The 21,506-nt window shown below is 36.7% G+C and overlaps 1 protein-coding gene across 1 annotated transcript in view; it reads right to left on the bottom strand.

Annotated features, from left to right (window-relative positions):
• The window catches only part of LOC121427585 (transmembrane protein 201-like), a 19,294-nt gene extending 7,132 nt beyond the window's left edge, over window positions 1-12,162 (bottom strand). Inside the window, exons 1-5 of the mRNA XM_041624051.1 lie at window positions 12,102-12,162; window positions 6,238-6,364; window positions 4,868-5,047; window positions 3,936-4,106; window positions 1,559-1,709 (exon numbers count right to left, since the gene is read on the bottom strand). Coding sequence (XP_041479985.1) covers window positions 1,559-1,709; window positions 3,936-4,106; window positions 4,868-5,047; window positions 6,238-6,364; window positions 12,102-12,115 — 643 coding nt within the window. The 5' untranslated portion in view covers window positions 12,116-12,162. The remainder of the gene's footprint in view (window positions 1-1,558; window positions 1,710-3,935; window positions 4,107-4,867; window positions 5,048-6,237; window positions 6,365-12,101) is intronic.
• Window positions 12,163-21,506: the final 9,344 nt, after the last annotated feature.

Here is a 21,506-nt window from a genome sequence, read left to right as displayed (position 1 = left end):
ATACTGTTTCCTTTCACATCACCAAATACTCTTTGGCAGATTTTATCATACTTTAAGGTTATAAAAACAAAATGACGGACATAATGTAAATAAAGAAAATGAAAAAGTTGCATGTGCATCAGGTCCGTGGTATATTAGGGAAAATTAAAGATTTTGCAAGGATTCTGGGAACAAACGTGAACCAATAGAGGTAAAAGAGAATGTGCCTCAGTCAAATCTTTGGAGTTTACAGAAATATGTTCCACTTAGATGATATAAACAACATGTTCGCATTTCCTCGTTTGAAATATGCCTAGACTCTGGCGATTTTTCAACTTATACAAGGTGGACTTGAATAAAGTCTACCGCATTTGTATACACATAGCATGGCCCTGGGAAACACCCCCCCCCCCCAAGATTTTCCTTGGGGGTGCGACGTGTATTATTCTCCATAGGCAGCACCCCCTGGACCTGTGTTGAAAATTGGAGAAATATAACAAAAATGACCTACATTTTCGTAGGTCATTTTGTAGTGATTCTGTAATGAAACATTTTTTTTGCTTTTCAAATTACAGCAGAACCAGACCTGCCAACATTCTACAACCAAAACAAGTATTCTTATAAGTAATAAAAAGTATTTTTTGACAAAAAAAGTATTTTTAAAAATTTGTCTCAACAGGTGAGCGGTGTTGGCTCAGTCGGTAATGTGTCTGCCCGTCGAACCAAAGATTATGGGTTCGAGTCCACCTCAGTGCGTTGTGTGCAAACGTCTCTCCCTTGTTTCATAGATGCAGGCTATGTTACAATGGAAAAAACTCCGTCCCTCGGATAGGAAGTTAAATGGAGGCCCCGTGTAGAGGAGAGTCACCTTTGCACGTTAAGAACCCACTGACTGCAATATTTGTATAAGTTGCATTCCCCTCAATCAGTTATTTCAGGAGGAGAGACCTGCGGGTCATAGTGATTCAGTTCGCTTTTCGCCTCCCAGGCACAGGTGATGCCAAACAAATAATAATTACAATTGCCAGTCTGTTGTAGTGAGATCGGTGAAAAAAACATGTGAAATGACTCTACTTGAAAACTTGATAATTCACCCTTTTTAAACATGTGCTCGTAGGCAAGAATTTATTTGTTCTTTTCATGAAAAAGTTACTGGCCCGACAGTGAGTTTTACCGGTCTGGGACTGTCGGACCATTGCTAGTGTCACGCACATGTAATACATACTCCATGATCAGAACAAATCATACCAAAAAAGTATTGGTGTATTTTGAGCAAGAAAAAGGAACAAATACTCTGCAGCACCCCCAGTACAAAAAAAATTGTTCCCAGGGCACTGAGGCATAGATAGTTACAATAGATCATGTGGCATGAATTACCACTATTTCACAATGATATTCTGTTCTCACATTTGGGTAGGAGGCTTTTCACATAAAACTATATACCGGTAGTCCTTGCATAAAATGTAAATTTCATTGACTAAAACTGCAAATCAACTGTGAGAGAAATTACTATGTTTATTCCAGACATTTAAAAAAAAATCATTATTACCGTAATTTTGTTATTCCATATCAAACATACCTGTTTTTATACATGATGTATCTTGAAATTGACCCGAGGATTGCACATTCAGACTCAGCTGGCAAGCTAGCACCAGAGTCGCAGCGATAATGGCAAGAACTCTGAATATATACACAAACTTTTGACTGCTATGGCTTTGGCCCTTTGCAACCTGCAGAGAAAAGAAGATGAAGGGAGACAAGAAGTGAAAGAAAGTGAAAAGGAAAGACATAGAGATAGAGAATGACAGACAGAACGTGAAAAGGCAAAAAAAAAGGATGACAGACAGAGAAGAGACAAGGAAAGAGTGAAGGTACAAGAGTGGGAAAGCAAACAGCAAAACAACAAAACAAAAAGGAATAGAAAGGGGAAATGGATAAAAACGGAATGGAGCGCACATGAATGGATCAGGATATTGAGAGAGAGAGAAGGAAAGCGAAAGAGAGAAAAAAAAATGGAAGAGAAAGGATGTGAGAAGGATAAAAGGGAATGTAACAGCAGTAAACAGCAAAGAAAGGAGCAGGAAAGGGATAATGGAAAAGATAAAGGATAGGGAATGGAGCGCACATAAATGGAACAGGATTTTGAGAGGGAGAAGGAAAGCAAGAGAAAAAGAAACATGGAAGAAAAAAGACAAGAGAAAGGAAAAGAGAGAGTTACAGTATTAACAGCAATATAGAAAGGGGAAAGGGTAAAAATTGAAAGAGAATAGAAAATGGAAAGAAAATGTGAATGGGAGAGGGATATGGAGAGGAGGAAGGAAGGGAAGAAAAAGAAAAAAGGGGGGTAAAAAAGGGGAGAAAAGAAAACAAAAAGAAATATATCAAGTTTTGTATTACATGTTATCAGGCCTCTACAAAAATTTTTTTCGTCACTTGCCCTGTTGGGCAAGTGATGAAAAAATTGGCTTGCCCGATAGAAAAAACTGCTTGCCCAATTTTTTAAATAATACCTGTTCACTTATTAATGAATAATTAGTAACATTGTTTAATATTGTATGATTTTTAAGTATTTTTTTTCACTATGCTTAGAATCTTGGGTGTGTGTGTGTGCGCGTGTGTTTGTGTGGGTGTGACTGTGAGTTGAACTTTGATATAAATGAATTCAATATCTAATTTCTACTTCGCCTATTCCAGTACAATAACCTGTACTCGGCCGTGTAATAAAGGCCCACATAGGCACATACCCTAACTTTTCCTGAAGTTCTTTGAAAACGCAGACTTCTACGAAAATTGCATTTCTCTATGGGGGAGTCTAAATTTGGTGAGAATGTATTCATTAATAACTTAAATATACATGACAATGAAGAAATCATCAAACTTTATTGGAAGTTTTGAATAATATACCCGAAATGTAAACTCTGTCTGAAACAGAAAATCACCATCATTGTGGCCTTTACTGAGCGAATTGTCCCCCAGAGCTCTGGCAGAGAGACAGAGCTCAGACTGGCTAGCTAGTATGCGCACGTGTGTGAGGCTCCCGCCGGCCTTGTAAAATAGATGGAGCTTTGTTTGATGATTTATTGTCTGATATTTACCTCATCCCCTCAAAAAGGGAAACAAATGAATTTTAAGTTATAATTAACAAATACGGCAAGTTATTTTGGATGTTAATAGGCCGTTTTGAAAAGCAAAGCCGAATGACATGACAACTCACCAATGCGAAGTTACTAGACTCTGTGATTTATTTCCTGTGTAGTTCTAATTATTTTATCACAGAATTGTGATATCGGAAGGTGGAAAATGTGCATTAGAAATTGCACATGGTGGTAGTCATAATGGACCCCTATACTACATTCAACTGTTTCCCGGCCATTGCGTTGATTTTTTTCATACCTGGTACCACACCGTACCATGTATGGAAATACGTGGTACAGAAAAAATAACGCAATTTCGGAATTTGAAACGGCGCTACTCCTATTTTTAAGGCTTATTCATGATTTTGAGTGTGGATTTTTGATGATTTGTGGAAAAACGAGGTACGGTACAGAAAAAAAAGACGCAACAACCACTTGCCCGATCGGGCAATTGGCTTTGAGAGGTGCTTGCCCGCACGTCATTTTCACTTGCCCCGGGCAATCGGGCAAGCGGGTTTGTCGCGCCCTGATGTTATTGTTATAGTCCAAACCTGTTGTGTTTTTTTTCTTATTTTGTCTGGAGTTTCTTTGAGCATCTAATTTAGATCAAAGGTGCAGTATATCAATATTTTTATCATTATAATTATTACTATCATATTGTGCATACATTGATCAATATTGATAAATGCATGCACACTATGACAGTAATAAAACTGGTTTATTCTATTATAATATCATCAACACTGTAATATAAATCTACTCTTGGAAGATTTATGAGGATAAATTATTGATCAATCATAAAGAAAATCAGCATCAACAAACCTGTGCATCTGGCAAGGTTGCTTGGTGTAGTCTCTGGCCCAGGAGTTTGGACCTGATGCGAGCATCCTGTCTGTACAGTTCCCCGCAGATATTCTCATTACAGGCTGGGCAGAGTCTGTATGCCTCTTCAAGATAGTCGGAATACTCCTTTGCTTCTTCATCAAAGTTTTTCTGAAATGTGATTCAAATGAAAATTCTCAATCAGGTCTACTGCAACTCCCAACACACAACAGAATTTGGAGCTCATTCATGTGTACGGTATGTTGCCAATTGCCCACTTTACCATGTTCCTTGCTAGGAATTATGTTATCAAATTTTAAATAGTATCCTCGACAAGAATTCAATCATTTAATCAATGGGGTATTCAGGATTTTTCAATAGGGGGTGGCCGCAAAGAGGAAATTAAAAAATAGAATAGGCGCAAAAGACAATTTTCTAAGAATTAGCTACAAAAATCAACCACTCAATATCATTATTGAAATTCCATTCAAATCAAATTATTCATTTTCCACTTTCAGTTTTTCATATAATTGACAATGGTGATAAAGTTAGCAAAACTTTAAATAATTTCATTACATATACATGTAAGAAGCATATAGATGTACATTCACAATTTACAATAAATCATAATCATAAAAATCATAACAAAATAAGAATGACAAGGAGAGTGAGCCACCTAAAAACGTGGAGATTGTATGGTGTAGCCAAAGGGTGTAGCCCCCCCCCCCCCCCCCCCCGATTGAATTTTGACCATAAATGTATTGACGTTATGACTCAGCCAGTCTAGAGGCTGAAGCCACTGCATTGCATGCATTGGCGATCTGCAGCTGGCACATCTCTGACAACTCTGTTTATACATATTCCTATATCCTCTGAGGGAGGGCGCTATGAGATTATGACGTCATATGCAAAGGTCTCAGGACATACTGTACCTCATGAGAAGGAACAAAAGCAGCCAGCTGCTTAATCTTCAATTCTTGGTTGGTCTGACAGACATCACAGAGAGGACTTGGTCTAGGCTCAGGATCCTCCTGATAAAGACCTGGTCTTGAGTAGGTCTGGTTCAGTTCTTCGCTGTACTGGGCTGGGATAGGCTTGTTATAGCCTCCATCCTATTACAGATAATGTGAGATGAAAAAGTTAATGTTTGCTTCTGTTGCATCTGTATACTCAGTGGTGCGTATTCTTAACTCGGGTTTATTCAAAGTCTGGTCTAACTTGTGGTTTTGGCATTCATACAGTGCTTTTCCATTTAAACATGCTCAAAGCGCTTTACAATAAACAATTAATAGTTCTGCTCTTCAAGTGTTTACAATATATAACAAGTGGAATGCCTCTGGCGGTCTCACCTGCATCACGCGATTCAATATAGCAGCAGTGCTTACTTTGAAAACTCGCTCAAGATGTTCAGTGACACTTGATTACTCTATTTCCAAGTTTTATGAACTAGACCAACACACCTACAGAGATATGATGGTAATTCAACAAATACCCCCAACGTGGCCAAAGTTCATTGACCTTGGTCATGTGACCTAAAATGTGCACAGGATATTCAGTGATACTTGATTACTCTTACATGTATGTCCAAGTTTTATGAACTAGACCAACATACTTTCAAAGTTATGATGGTAATTCAACAAATACTCCCAATTTGGCCAAGGTTCATTGACCCAAATGACCTTTGACCTTGGTCATGTGATGTGAAACTCATGCAGGATGTTCAGTGATACTTGATTAACCTTATGTCCAAGTTTCATGAACTAGGTCCATATATTTTCTAAGTTATGCTGTCATTTCAGAAACTTAATCTTCGGTTATTAAAGATTTGGTGTTTAGCTGCCATCGGAAATGCGGGACCTATAATCTCACTCTGCTACAGTGTACATGTATGCAGGTGAGACAAAAAAGGATGTTATATAGAGAAAATGAATAAAAAAACTTCTCTCAAAGTTTTTTTTTCTCCTAATCTACACATCCAACTTTCCATTTTAAATACTGTTTAAAATGATAAGCATGTTGTTCAAGCCTGTCACTATAACAATTGTTGTTTAAAAAGGTTTCAATCATTACAAAAGTTTAAACAATTGTTTAAAAGATTAAACAACTTGTTGGTAGAGCAAAAGGCTTAGACAACATGTTATTTTAAAACTGTTTTCTCTGTATGATCTCTTGGAAGCTGGTCTATATTTCCTTTTTCTTTTCATGAAGGAAAGACCAAGAGCATGCCTCACATAGCGACACTGTCAAACATCTATTAATACGTATCATATTCAAAGAAAATATTGATATGTGTAATAAATACCTTGGTAAATCCATTATACTGTTCACATTCTGGGCAGTCAAAGCAATTCACATTGCCAGCCGGTACTGTAGTAGATGCTTGGCAAAACCAGCATTTGACCTCGACAGATTTCTTCTTCTTGAATATCCTGCGAAAGAAACAATATTCATTTCGAGGATAGTGAATTGTAATATTTAACAACAGTATGACATCCAAAGTTCTAAACCAATGTCAAACTGCACCAGAGTCTACAAATGTAGACCCACATCTGCAGTGTGTGTACCATAGCTGACTAGAAATGGCTCGCTTTGTGAAGCAAACCAGCGGCAGCGCGCTTTGCGTGCCGAGATCCAACTTCACATGCCATTTAGAGTCTGCATAACAGACTAAACTGCACTATGTAGTGATGATCCGACAAAGAAATATATTGGGAAATAATTACACCTTGTTCTCTGTTTGGACTCCCCATGTGGTAGAATAAGGTTGGCAATGTTTGGCTTATTTTCTCTTGTTATTGGAGACAAATGCTTAGATTTTTGTTGACACTGTCAGTTCCCATAACAACTATTCATCATATAACTTGGCTTTAAATTGCATTTTTTTAATTGTTGTTTTCTCAATTAAAAATAGAGATTGTTGAATGACAATCGCTCTGGTGAAGAAAAACAAGGCAAACGCCAAGCGTTGTCTCGACTGCATATTGCAGTCATGAAGAGACTGCAGGTCAAAACTATAGGTCATGTCATTAGTGGAACAAACAGGTAAGGTCATGCCATAAGTGGAACAAACAGATGCAAAAAGCATCCGAACATACAGTACTAGTCAGATATCTTTAATACCTGTTTCGAAGCTATAGAAAGTTATTGTGTGAACAACACAGCACAGTGCCAGTCATGGAAAGTTTGACCTTTGACCTTAATCAAAGTCAACTCACATTCAAACTTGACCTGCGCCTTCAAGAGATGAACCTCTTGTATGAATTTGGCAATCCTACCTCGAAGATATAAAAAGTTATGATACAACATAGCAGTGCCAGTCATGGAAAGTTCATTGACCTTTAATAGGGTCAATTTGACCCTATTCAAATTCAACTCATATTCGGACATGACCTGTGCCTTAAGGAGATGGACGTCCGGTATGAATTTGGTGATCCCACCTCGGAGATATAAAAAGTTATTATGTGTACAACATACATGTGTAGCACAGTGCCAGTCATGGAAAGTTCATTGACCTTTGACCTTATTCAAATTCCACTCATATTCAAACTTTACCTGTGCCTTCAGGAGATGGACCTCTGGTATGAATTTGGTGATCCCACCTCGAAGTTATAGAAAGTTATTGGGTGTACAACACAATTGTTGACGACCCCGCCGACGCCGGAAATAGTGATACCTATGTCTCGCTCCACTACGCAAGCGAGACAAAAATAACCCTTAAGTTACTACTGAAAAATAAATCCTAACTGAAATGGAAATAAGTAATTTTTATTTACAAAAGTGATATTTCAAAGAATTTCTTGATAACTTGTTTTAATGTGTCGGGGAGACCGGGGTTAGTTGGAACATGGGGTAAGTTGAAACATTGTAATTTTCTTAAACGCCTGTAAATTAAATTTATGCAATACTGCCCTCAATTCATTGCTATTAATAATACAACTGTTGTGTTATCAATAAAAATAAATTGAGGGCAGTATTGCATAAATTCACTTTACAGGCGTTCAAGAAAATTACAATGTTTCAACTTACCCCATGTTCCAACTAACCCCGGTCTCCCCTACTGCATAGATCTACATGTAGATTCACCATAGGCAGGGTAAAGTGCAAATAATATGCTTCACAATGGTAACAAAATTACATGAATATCAATTACAAAGTCTGTATAGCTGGGATTTGCTTAGACCAAAAAAATAGAAATTTGCTTCTTCGTAGGTTGTTCTACAAGACTACTTCCTGCTTCATAGACGGAAGCCGTTCTTAGACTCTGTACAGGGAACCTATGCCCGGAAAAATGCATTCTTGATATTTTACCATTTTTAAAGGGGAAGTTTACACTGACAAAAAGTTTATTGTAAAAATAGCAGAAAAATAATGAAAAATATTGACGAAGGTTTGAGAAAAATTCATCAAATAATTAAAAAGTTATTAGAATTTCAATTATTTGATTTGTGACGTCATATGCGAGCAGCATTCCTACATAGCGAATGGTAAAAAATCAATGAAATGTCATTTTCTCAGAAAATTGAAAATGGTTTTCACTGTACCTATTGTATATCAATAGACAAATCATTTCACACCCGATCATGAATAGAAAACATAATTAAGTCATCAGGAACCATAAAAAATTTGAAATTCATGCATTTTATATTACATAACACATGAAGCAGCTGCTCGTTTATGACGTCACAAATCCAAAACTTTGAACTCCAATAACTTTCTTATTCTTCAACGGATTTTCCTCAAACCTTCACCAATAATTTTTACTATTTTTTCTGCTATTTTTACAACAAAGTTTTCTTCAGGGTGAACTTCCCCTTTAAATACAACATTTTTCATCACATTATAGGTCCATCAAAGTATCAATGGTTTGAGTTTTGAAAACAATTAGAATTTACTTAGTACCGTAAGGGCACTAGTATTCAACCCGCCACAATTCAAAGATTTTGACATATTCCCCAAAATATTTAAAAATATGGAATATATCTTAATTTCATACCTTTGTTATTTCCAGGGTAATCTGTTGTCAGTATTTTCTTTATCAATCGGTCGACTGTATGCGCGGAGGATCGAATTATGCGGCGATGGCCTTTTGCACTGAATGGCACTAGTATTCAACCTAGTGAGGATAGATAGCAAATCTCAAAAGGGTTTAGATTGCTGAATTAGATCTAGAGCTATTAAGTCTCTGGCTTTGATTAATTCCCTGTTTGGTCTCATCTCAAATGGTCTAGTCCATAGTCGGATGGGACAAGGGCAGATTGAGAAACAAGGCCATCTTTTATCGCTAGGTTGAATACTTGTGCCGACGGATTGAATACTAGTGCCAAAAACCATCGCCGTATAATTTGATCGCCCGCACACACAGTCGACTTGTTGAAGAAAAAAATAACGGAAAAAGAATAACCAGCATTTTCTCTTGGAAATAAGACTGGTATGAAATTCAGGTAAATTCTATTTTTTTTTATATTCGAGGAAACTCTCAAATCGGGTCAAATACTAGTGCCCTTACGGTACTGAACATTCCTGCATTGGTGCAGGAACATCCTTACCCAATGCACTTGCTGCTAAGGGTGTTTTTGCAGGCATGTGATGCGCAAAAGTGTAGAGCTGCCAACTTGGATTAGAAAATTACTTGCATCGGCCAATAGATATCAGGAATCGTAAAATATTTCTTTTAATCAATAAATATCACATAAATTACTTTATATTTATCAACCGAAACAAATATTTTACGAATCGTGATATTAATCGGCAAATGCAACTTTTTTGCAAGTATTTTTAAACTCTAAGTTGCAGCTCTGCATGCGTGTGGTATCTAGGTATCGATAACAAAAGAATGGAAAATGGCGACGTAAAACAGTCGGGGTAAGTGAACGCTCTTGCTCTTAATTTTTTTCAATTATACTAACTATTTATTTAATGAAAGTTAGGAAATTTGATAAAAATAGGGGTAAACAGAAAACTTGCCCATGTACTTTAGTTTGGGCGCAAAACAAAAAATAAAATTGTTATTTGTTGATAAGTCTAGTTTCACCATGGGTAGGCCTAATCCTGGCCTCTACCCGAGGCTCTACAGCCCTTAGACCAAAAGCTTCAGTCTCTGTATTTTGGTTGTTCCGCTGAACTACGTTGGCTCCACTCACCATACATATACTGAAGAGCTTAGGGGCCCGTGGCTACAGACAACGTATAGTGAACTAACGTTTTATAGATCGCGATTTAAAACTTTTTTTTTTAGCGAAATTTATATTTATGGTTTCCATTATCAGGGAAATATAAATAACTTAAGCAATTGCATACCTTGGACCGGAGTTATTGAAAAAAAAATCCAGTTGATGATTGAGAAATCTGACATTTTCTCCTGACCTAACAGTTTTTCTTGCAAGTTGCCATCTTGAATGACGTCATTATCGTTAATGTCTCGATATATCGCGATTATAACTAGTATCGTTTGTCTTCGTGTAGTGTATTGTATCGTATTATTGTATTCGTATACCGGTATTGCCTTGTAGGTGTGCTGGTGGAATGCAATATCGATATCACGTTCGTTTGTAAATATTTCATAGTTTGGCTGCTATTTTGATCAATTTCGATGTGCTTTTCCCCAACTAAACATCGGTAAAGTATAATTTTCATGCATTTTCATCTATATCGTTTAAACTACTCTTATGTTCAATAGTTCTTCTATATTTTTAATTTGTAGTTTATATATCCTTAGAGTGTAACCTCAATGTGTTATATTGCCCCAAATTTTGGACTCTGTTCTGACAAAAGTGCTGGTGTTTTAACAAATGGGAGCCCACACAGAATATGAATTATTTATGAGCACGAAATAAATTTTAATATTTGTTAAATAAGATTTTTTATCTCTAAATTGTTCGTTAAGACGGCATTGCTTTCCGGAAGTACGTCATACATAAGCGGTTCAAGGGTCGACGCTATTGTATTTCCGTTGTTTACATGTGGAACGAGGGTCTACGCAGCATCAGTTAGGTAAGAAATCTTCATTTTAAAAAATTTTTTAAAGTAATATTTAAAACCTTCCTACACATTAGGCATAGGAAGGTGTAAAAATTAATAAAACAAATTTCTAGTGACTTTGGTTTAAAAAGATGTATTTTTGGGGGGAATCTATCTTTGTTTTGGTCCTTCGCTGAAGACACTATGGAGTGTCAAGACGTCAATGATGAAGAAGTATATGACATATCTAAAAAAATCATCATCATTGCGTCCTCAAGACTAACACAGACACCTTACCGTTGGTGAATGGGGATTACAGTAAAATGTCAGAAATTGTTGAATAAATCCAAGAAACGACGGTTATTCCTGTCTATACAGCCCTGAGCAGTAGAGGCACATGGCCAATATTGGAGACTGTCTCCAATGTGGGAGATTATCTCCAATATCAGAGACTTTTGTAAAGAATTTGGGTATCCAATTTCAGAGACAGTCTCCAGTTTTGGAGTCCAATTTCCTTTGTTTACATTTGCTGCAAAAGGATTACTTTGGCGGCAAATAAAAATGTGATAAGCCGATTTCTCATGAAAAATTACCCCTTTTCACCGTCTACTTTTGTTTTGATAAGGATTTTTGCTGTCAATCACACACAAAACAAATGGGCTTCTGACCTCAGTGAATCAAAATATTAGGTGTAGAAAATCATGCTTTTGTTGATGTTGTTTCTTTTGTCCTTTTGCAAAGCAAGTCTCCAAGGTGGGAGATATTGTCTCCCCTATTCTTGGAGAGAGTCTCCCATATTGGCCGCGTGCCTCTACTGCCATGACTGCTGAGCCAGGCACTGAGATAGCAGAGCCAGGCATGCCAGGCGTACTTAGGGGAGTAAGCCTACGTACAGTAGATGACTTTTACTCCCCAGACGCCTCCAGCCTAGGCTACCCCCCCCCCCCCTACCGCGACCCAGCATTTCGAAGCGAACTCTGAGCTGAGCTCAGCCTCAGGCTTGCAGGATCGAGCGGTTTACAGACGGCGAAGCACCCGACAGCTCCGGCAGGTTGCGTTGACCGTCCCTGGCCTGGCATGGCTTTGTAACTTGGCGCGGCTAGTGCTGGAGTAAATTGATTGTTCCAAAAAGTACCTGGCTATGTTACGGTAAACTACCGGTAGCTGCTACTGAAACGGAACTACTTAGATCAGAAATAATAAACTCACTTCCAAACAAACATCGTTTCACTGATGATTTTTCAAAATCCAGACTAAGTCTAAGTCACTCAGACTCTCAGTCAAGTTGCTCCGAGTCCGAGAGCTTGGCCGAGGCGAATTTTCCGCATGTACCTGGTACGTGTATGATCTATGATTACGCAATACAGTCTAGTAATTGTGTCTGAGCAACTCGACCAGTAAAAATTCGATTGAGCGAGCCTTCGGACCGAGCTCTCATTTTGATCAAGGCCCTGTACAGGGGGCGCGTTTCCGTTTTACACCCTGGCGAAGGCATTTTCCGGAAAAGTAGCCAAAAAGCGACTAGTGAAGAGTCTACACACGTCGCTGGTTGCATGCAGCGTGCGACACAGGCGAGTCCACCACCGCATGCAATTTGCACAGTTACTGATCAGAACACAGAGTTCCTCGGCACTAGCTTCAGAGAGAGCGGCAGTCAGGAGTGATATCCGAACATGCTTTTGCAGTCGCGTTGTTTATGAGTTTTTTTTTCTAAAAATAAATTATTAACTAAATGAATAGAATGACAGACAAAATCAAAATAAACAGATACTTATAATGGAAAGACAAATTGAAGTTTGATGGATTGATACACTTAGTAGCTGCCGAAAGATAGATATAGAAGACTGATAAATAGATAGAGACAAGATAGACAAATAGATAGATAGATAGAAATAGAGAGAGGGAGAGAGAGAGGTGGATAGATAGATAGAAAGAGAGAGAAAGGGGAGAGATGGATGAATAGATAGATAAATAGAGAGAGGGGGAGAGACAGAGAGGTCGATATATAGAGGGAGAGGGGAGAGAGAGAAAGAGAGAGAGATGTTATAGATAGAAATATGGACGGACAAAGAGGGAGAGAGAAAAAAGACAGACAGATGCTAGAGAAGGAGAGAGATAGAGAATTTGAGAGACAGATAATTAGATAGATAGAAAGATAAAGAATGAGAGAGACAGAGAAGATAGACAAATTAACAGATAGATAGATAGATAGATAGATATAATTATAGAGAGAGAAATAGAGAAAGACAGACAGATGGATAGATAGAGGATTTGAGAGAGAGATAGATAGATGTTAGATAGATAAAGAGAGAGAGAGACAAAGAATATTAACAAATTAACAGATAGATAGATACTCTAGTTAAAAAAATAGATAAATAGAAAGATAGATAGAGAGAATGAGAGAAAGACAGACAGATGGATAGATAGAGGATTTGAGAGAGAGATAGATAGATGTTAGATAGATAAAGAGGGAGAGAGACAAAGAATATTAACAAATTAACAGATAGATAGATACTCTAGTTAAAAAAATAGATAAATAGAAAGATAGATAGAGAGAATGAGAGAAAGACAGACAGATGGATAGATAGAGGATTTGAGAGAGAGATAGATAGATGTTAGATAGATAAAGAGGGAGAGAGACAAAGAATATTATAACAATTAACAGATAGATAGATACTCTAGTTAAAAAAATAGATAGATAAATAGATAGATAGATAGAGAGAACGAGAGAAAGACAGACAGATGTATAGATAGATAGATAGATAGAGATATTAAATAGATAAAGAATGAGAGAGACAGAGAAGATTATTAACAAATTAACAGATAGTTAAAAAATAGATAAATAGATAGAGAGAAATAGAGAAAGACAGACAGATGGATAGATAGATAAGGAGAGATAGAGAGAATTTGAGAGATAGATAGATGTTAAATAGATAAAGAATGAGACGGAAGATTATCAACAAATTAACAGATAGATAGATACTGTAGTTACAAAAATAGATAGAAGATAGATAGATAGATGGGGGGAGAGAGAGAGAGAATTGAGAGATAAATAGATGTTAGATAGATAGATAAAGAATGAGAGAAACAGAGAAGATAACAGATACTGTAGTTTCATAGATATAAATAGATAGAAGAAAGACAGACAGATGGATAGAGAGAGAGAGAGAGCTGGAGAATTGGAGAGATAGATAGATGTCAGATAGATCAAGAATGAGAGAGAAGAGCGACTAATTAACAGATAGATAGGTTAAATAGGTAGGTAGAGAGAGAGAAATAGAGAAAGACAGATAGATGGATAGAGAGAGGTAGAGAATTTGAGATGTTAGATAAAGAATGAGAGAGACAGAGAAGATTATTAGATAGATACTGCAGTTACATAGATAGATAGAGATAGAATTTGAGAGATATATAGACAGATAGAGAGAAAGACAGACATCAGCAAATCGGCAAGGCAAATGATCAAGGCAAACATTCAAGCTCAGCTGCATTTACGGTATGTTCTGCGGATAACTTCGGTGTGGACTTTGGATCGCGCGCCCAGCTGATAAAGTAAACAAACGTAGACGTAGACTCTTCACTAGTCGCTTTTTGGCTACTTTTCCGGAAAATGCCTTCGCCAGGGTGTAAAACGGAAACGCGCGTACAGGGGGTGGAAACTCCGCTTCTGCATCCGGTCAGACATGGGGAAATTTTGGAAGGTCAAAAGTGCACACTGCTCCCATTTTTCGCGTACAAGGCTATGGACACCGCAACTTCATGGCACACCAGCGAAACAGAGGCGTGATCATAACTTGGCCTGCGCGCACAGCGTAAAAATATGCAAATAAGCAAATTGTCACAAATTAGCATAATACGCGACGTGATTGAATATGAAATGTATTCATAGAGCTGCGTCTTTGGTAAATTCATGTCATTGATCATTCCCCCGTTCACCCCCCTCAAGGTATTCAGTTGTTTATTCAGCTTGTTTACATATTTTTTATTCTTTCGCGATTATTACTACATCAATTAATTCCCTTATTTGCTAGATATTTCCCTGGAAGACATTTTGGAAGCTTACAAGAGATTCATTAGTAGGATTGAACTTAGGGATCTGCTTGCTCTATTGGTGTTCATCACTGCCCATTATTTTCATTACACATCATGAATAGCCACAAATATTTGGTTATTATTTTTTTTTTGGGGGGGGTGGGGTAAATACTTAAAATGATGAGAAAAATCTGAGCAAGAGAGCAATCAGGTCATTTTGTCTTTATTTTGAAATTGAAATGAACAATCTGGTGCAAATCTTATGAAGATTTTTTTTTTAAGTCTGAGTTTGGGATGGGAGCAAAAGAGAGCCCAGTACCCCCCATGTATTAATTTGCTCTCATCAAGGCTATCTTAAAGGTCACTTCCAAATAAAATAAAAATTTTGTACCTGCCCACCTATATTTCTCTATCGATTCCACCCCCCCCCCCCCTCTCTCTTCCACACACACACATTCCACATAATCATGTGAGCAAACAATTATTCTCATTTCATTTTAATTCCTATCCCACTTTTAAATCAAACTCATTCATGTCTTTAATTCGGCTGCACCTGAATGTCACAGTATGCCATGTTGCAATGGCTTTTATGGGCTATCTTGCCACGCATGTTATTTTGATACTAAATACCTGTTGTACTAGTATTATACCCATGGATACCCGACATACAGAATCAATCAATCAGTAGCACTATCATATTCCAGTCATATAGAAGTAATCTTCAGTGCCATTTCATCACAACACAGTTTGGTAGCAATAACATCATCATCACATATCTTTCACGGAATATAAATTGGTGGATTAATTAAATCACGAATATCAAGATTAGAAAGTAATATTTCAAATTAAAATGTTTATTAATTAATAAATTTTTGAATACATGATAAAAATATTTTTTCTCTTTTTTCTCACCAAAGCATCAAATTACATCAGCAAAATGCCTATAATGAGTGCAAAAGAAATTGCAAGGATATTACAAGAGACGGGATGTATTTTTTGGGTAAAATCTAGAGAAAAAAAATTGAAAAAAAATAAGTATGTATATTCACTTACATAGTTATTGATAAGCCTTACATAGTCAATATAAGGGGGGCATCAAGGATGCCATTAATAAAAAAATTATCGATATACCTCTCAAAGTCAGTTACTCAAATATCAAATCATTATTTTAGCATTTGCTGACAAGAAATAGCCTGCTAATCTAATCGGGGACACTTCATAAAAAAAGGGGAGCACATTGCCACATTTCTCTAAAGAGTGCCTTCCCAAATCTGCACATTAGAAAATCAGTAACAAAGTTGCTTATTGTCTATTGTTGTGAAGTGCTGCTAGAGCTGTGTTCTATTTCCAACAAATTCTTTTATTTTCAGAGCTAATCAAGTTCATTATATGGGACATCGACAATACAGTGTTACAAAAACAAAGAGATTAACAACGAAAAAAAAATAGTACAACTTTTCACTTCCCCCAGAAAATGAATTCAACAGCTTAATGTCCAGCAATACATAGAGGTTCTTGTTTCATAAAGACTTCAATTATGGTAAATTGGCCCCAAATGTAACTAGCAACTAGCATGGGAACCCCAATTTTGATCTGTTGCTTTAATGTATCCATAGTAATTACGAGAATTTCAAAGTTAGAATAGTAGTTAGTCTTAAAGGGGAGGTTTACCCTGACAAAAAAGTTTATTGTAAAAATAGTAGAAAAAATAATAAAAAATATTGCCAAAGGTTTGAGAAAAATTCATCAAATAATTAAAAGATATTAGAATTTCAATTATTTGATTTGTGACGTCATATGCGAGCAGCATTCATACATAGCGAATGGTAAAAAATCAAATAAATGTCATTTTCTCAGAAAATTGAAAATGGTTTTCACTCTACCTTTTGTGTATCAATAGACAAATCATTTCATACCCGATCATGAATAGAAAACAAAATTAGGTCATCAGGAACCATACAAAATTTGAAATTCATACATTTTATATTACATAACACATGGGGCAGCTGCTCGTCTACTATGACGTCACAAATCCAAAACTTTGAACTCTAATAACTTTCTTACTTTTTAACGGATTTTCCTGAAACCTTCACCAATGTTTTTTTACTAATTTTTCTGCTATTTTTACAACACATTTTTTCAATGAAAATCCATTATTTCTTATCACCTTTATATGTCTGTAGGCATGTATGTTACATAGCCCAGACCTCAGTAAAGGTCCATTCTGCATTGTTTAGATAACCAGAATACAACCTATCCCTTTCAAACTACTAATATTATTCAAAGTGCTTTCACTACCAGTATAAGTACTACATGTAGATGATTAGAACATTGATAAGGGGGGGGGGATAAGTGTGCCCTTTGGAAAAATATTTTAATCTTGTGTGAAACCTATGGACCTAAATATCTATACTCCAATTAATTTTTTTTTCAACAGATGTGTAGTTTAAGCAACATTCAATATGTATTGACACATTTATTCAAATTCATTCAAGTTTTTAAATCTGTAATTGCAATGAAGAAACTGCTTGTTATGAACCTGGCCTTCATATTTCTTCTTGATCTGCCCTGGTGATACTCAAACAGCCTGTGAAACCTGCATAGTAAACAAAAAGAGAAAGGAACAAAATGAGCTGCTGATATAAATTATTCTTACTCATCTAGTCCAGTTTATTTAGAAGTTTTAAACTTTTTATGAGCCCCTACTCTTCCATGCAATATTATTTAGAAAATGCACATGTAGTAACTTATGTTGCCAGATAAAAATCATAGATCACTATTATAGATCATTATTCATATAACTTTTTTTTTATTAAGTGTGGAAACCCATTCAAATATATATCGAAAGATTAATCTCAATATTTTGTTCTTTTATTTCTGTCTTCAGAGTAACTGAGTTTTAAAGTGAATTTATGTATGATTAATATAGCTAAGAGACATGGACAAGAAGTATGCATTGATGATAATGGAAATACTGGTGAATTTGAATCCAAAAGAACATTATCTCATCATGGAGCTTTACTTTATGGGATAACATGATTCAGAAAAAATAGGTTTTTTATATTTTTATGAAAACAAGCATACCTGGCAAGCTTTTAGATCAGATATCCTGTTACTCATCAGATTGTACCTCTTGGTGATGTGCAAATGGTATTTGACTTTGTACTTCTGACTAGGCTGGGACTGCTAAGAACTGGATCCCATTGGATCTGCAATTCAATATACATACAATACTTTACAGTTAAAAATTTCAAAAGTGATTAACAAAATTCCTCTCTTAAAACAATTTTTTCAGAGTTCCAGCTTTCAAAATTCCCAACACAAAAAAAAGCAGGTCTTGACCAAAAACTAAATGGTTCAAGCATACGCGGCCTACTATAGTGAGGTCTTTTGTCAATCTTCAATATATATATACACCAAGCCAGCTTTGACAGATGTAGGATAATTATCATTTGTGTAATAATATGGCTCTCGCTCATTCATCAGTGCGAGACAATCGTTAATTTTTTTTGCACTCGTCTATAAACATGTCTGATTTGAATCTCTACGTTAAGTGAGTTCCTCTTTAAGTTTGATTTTTATTTTAAAAAAGGGTTAGCTCACTTGCTGGCAGGTTTAAATGACCCTTTGCCTTTCACCACAAATAACATCAAGTGAGGACAATAAAGATAAATCAATTGGATCAGCTGCTCTCTCTGCTTTATTGCCTTATACTTAAACAATTCAAAATAGGGCACTATAAATTTTCTCAACCCTTCCAAAAAACAATTGAGCAGTTTGAACCCTGACAAATAAATGTTGCCCCCCCCCCCCCGAAAAAAAGAATCATTAAACTCCGTTGCTAGGCTAATTATATTTTAGTCCAATGGTCCAGCCAGGAACTAAAATAAAGTTAACTTAAATCTTTGTAGAAAAAGTCAAACCAGACAGATCTAGAATTTTATTTTTTAAAATCTATGTTCAAGTTAGACCTATCCTAGGGCCTTACTTTTATTTAAAAAAAAGAAAAAAGGTTAATATCTGTCTCAAATCATTCCATGACTTTATGAGCATGGCAAAATCAACCAATATCATTCCAAAGTTCCAAACAGATTCAATTCATTTAGATTTAATTTCATTTCATTTTAAATGCAGATAATTATATTGAAATAGCGGTGTCGAAAAATCAGTACTATAGGCCCATGGCCTATAACTTCAAATTTCAACTCAAGCTTGTTTGACAATTAATTTCCAACACCTAATGACCTAGCCTACATCGGCAATTTCGCAGCCGACTGGCACCGGCGATATCAAAGTCCGCATCCCGCTCTGGCTATATGGTACGGTACTGTATTTGGCTTAATTTTGATGCAGCTTTGCCGTTAAACAAGTCCACATCTACCCCTGATATTTGACAATAAGAACTAAAATACAGATTTAATAAGGGCGGACATGAAGTATCCCAATTAACAAACTTAGTTCTACGAAGAACTATGTTATTTCTGAGAAAATAATTTTATGTCAGTCAGATTTCAGACTTATTTAGGATCAGACAGGAAAAAGAAATGGAAATATGGAAATTGTGGTTTGCGTTGTAAACTGCACATAAAGCCTCCATGCATGCGACGCCGAACCCCAGCAAACACACTACAATTTCAACTAGGATCAAAGTAAGGAATTGAACTTAACTTACTTTTATTCCTATGGAATGTCATTAGATTGATATTAATGTTTCCTCCAAGATTTTCTGCTCCTTTGAAGTTCACTCAGAAATCATGATTTCGAACATCAATTCTAAAAACAGATAATTAGACTTGCTATTGTATTTCAAAAAGTTGAATTTCGCAGAATCAAAAAGAACGACACTTCGCACAGATATCGTAGGGAATTGTGGGACGGAAAAAAAATGTTTAATGCATGATACTTGAATAAAACATTAGCGTTTTATCCAATCATACAAGTGCATTGTGCGTATTTTGACGTCATTATCATGAATTAAACATTGACCTTCCAAAATCAACCTTCAAATTGGACAAATGGCAGCCATGTTTGTTATGTACAAAACCTATGGAAAATCAAAAACGCGCAAAAAGAGTTGCCTCTCTAGCTCCCTTCGGGAGCTTACGTACACGTAAGATCGTATCTCTGTGGCCCTGTGGTTTCTCTTCTCCACCCATGATACCCCTCTTCTCTTCCCTTTGTTAAAAAAATAATTGGCGGCTCCCGGGCCACTTGTCTGTGTTAAAAGGCATTGTCACTTTATAAAATCAAACCAAGCGCGGCCCCGAGTTGAGAAGGGGCGATCAGGGCTAAAAATATATGATGAAATTTTCATCACGGGAAATCGGCTAACAAAACTAACGGTTATCAAATTTTAGGGCCTATATGCACATAGTCATGAAAATAAACCCCTCAAAAAGTTCTGCAACTCAAGTTTGAGTGCTAATAAATTTCTTAGTATGCCATCATCATATGTTAAAGTGGTATCAATGGAAAGCATGATTATTCCTCTTTACAATCATGTGTCATTTGTGATGCTAGTGTTATCATGAAGTACACACACACATGATAAATATGCAGCAATGTAAAAAAATGAAATGTTGCAAAATTCGTTGCCATGTCATGTCCCCGGGGGGCCACTTCCATTCACGAGTGGATACCATGCGCGACCATGGGGTCTCGAAAAGCACCATAAACACGTAATTTCCATGTTCTGAAAATGTACCCCTTAACAAGTATTGGCGTGTGAAACCCTACCCTTAACAAGTATTGGAAACAAAACGATACTCTTGGCAAATATTCCCTGAAATGAACCCCTAAACAAGTACAGGAATGTTTTATTGTATACGGGTCCTTCGGTCGTCGGCTTAACCTTATTTGGTTTAGTATACGACCCCACCTTCTACACCTCGCGCAAATCGGACTCTAAACCCCGGGGGGCCACTTCCATTCACGAGTGGATACCATGCGCGACCATGGGGTCTCGAAAAGCACCCTAAACACGTAATTTCCATATTCTGAAAATGCGCCCCTTAACAAGTATTGGCGTGTGAAACCCTACCCTAAACAAGTATTGGAAACAAAACTATACTCTTGGCAAATATTCCCTGAAATGAACCCCTAAACAAGTACATGTACAGGAGTGTTTTATTGTTACGGGTCCTAATTCGGTCGTCGGCTATACCTTTTTTGGTTTAGTACAACCCCACCTTCTACAACTCGCGCAAATCGGACTCTAAACACGAAGTGTTGGGGCAAAAATGACACCCTTTATAAAACATTTTCATTTTGTTTTATCATCCCCGCAAATTCGACCCTAAACACGTAATCTTCCTAGCGAAATAGATACCCTTTTTTCATTATTTTTGTGTTTTTGACACCCTTATCACGTTACGTACGTAACGTGCCCTATCGTGAAAAAGACATCCTTTTTACGTGTTTTTTTGGTCGCGCATGGTATCCACTCGTCAATGTAAGTGGCCCCCCGGGCTCTAAACACGGAGTTTTGGGGCCAAAAGGACATCCCTTTTAAAACATTCTAATTTTGTTTTATCATCCCCGCAAATTCGACCCTAAACACGTAATTTTCCTAGCGAAATAGAT

This window comes from Lytechinus variegatus, chromosome 14 (genome assembly GCF_018143015.1).
Source record: "Lytechinus variegatus isolate NC3 chromosome 14, Lvar_3.0, whole genome shotgun sequence".
Lineage (NCBI taxonomy): Eukaryota > Metazoa > Echinodermata > Echinoidea > Temnopleuroida > Toxopneustidae > Lytechinus > Lytechinus variegatus.
Note: the sequence above shows the minus strand (reverse complement) of the source record. Positions and strands in the feature narration are given on the sequence as shown.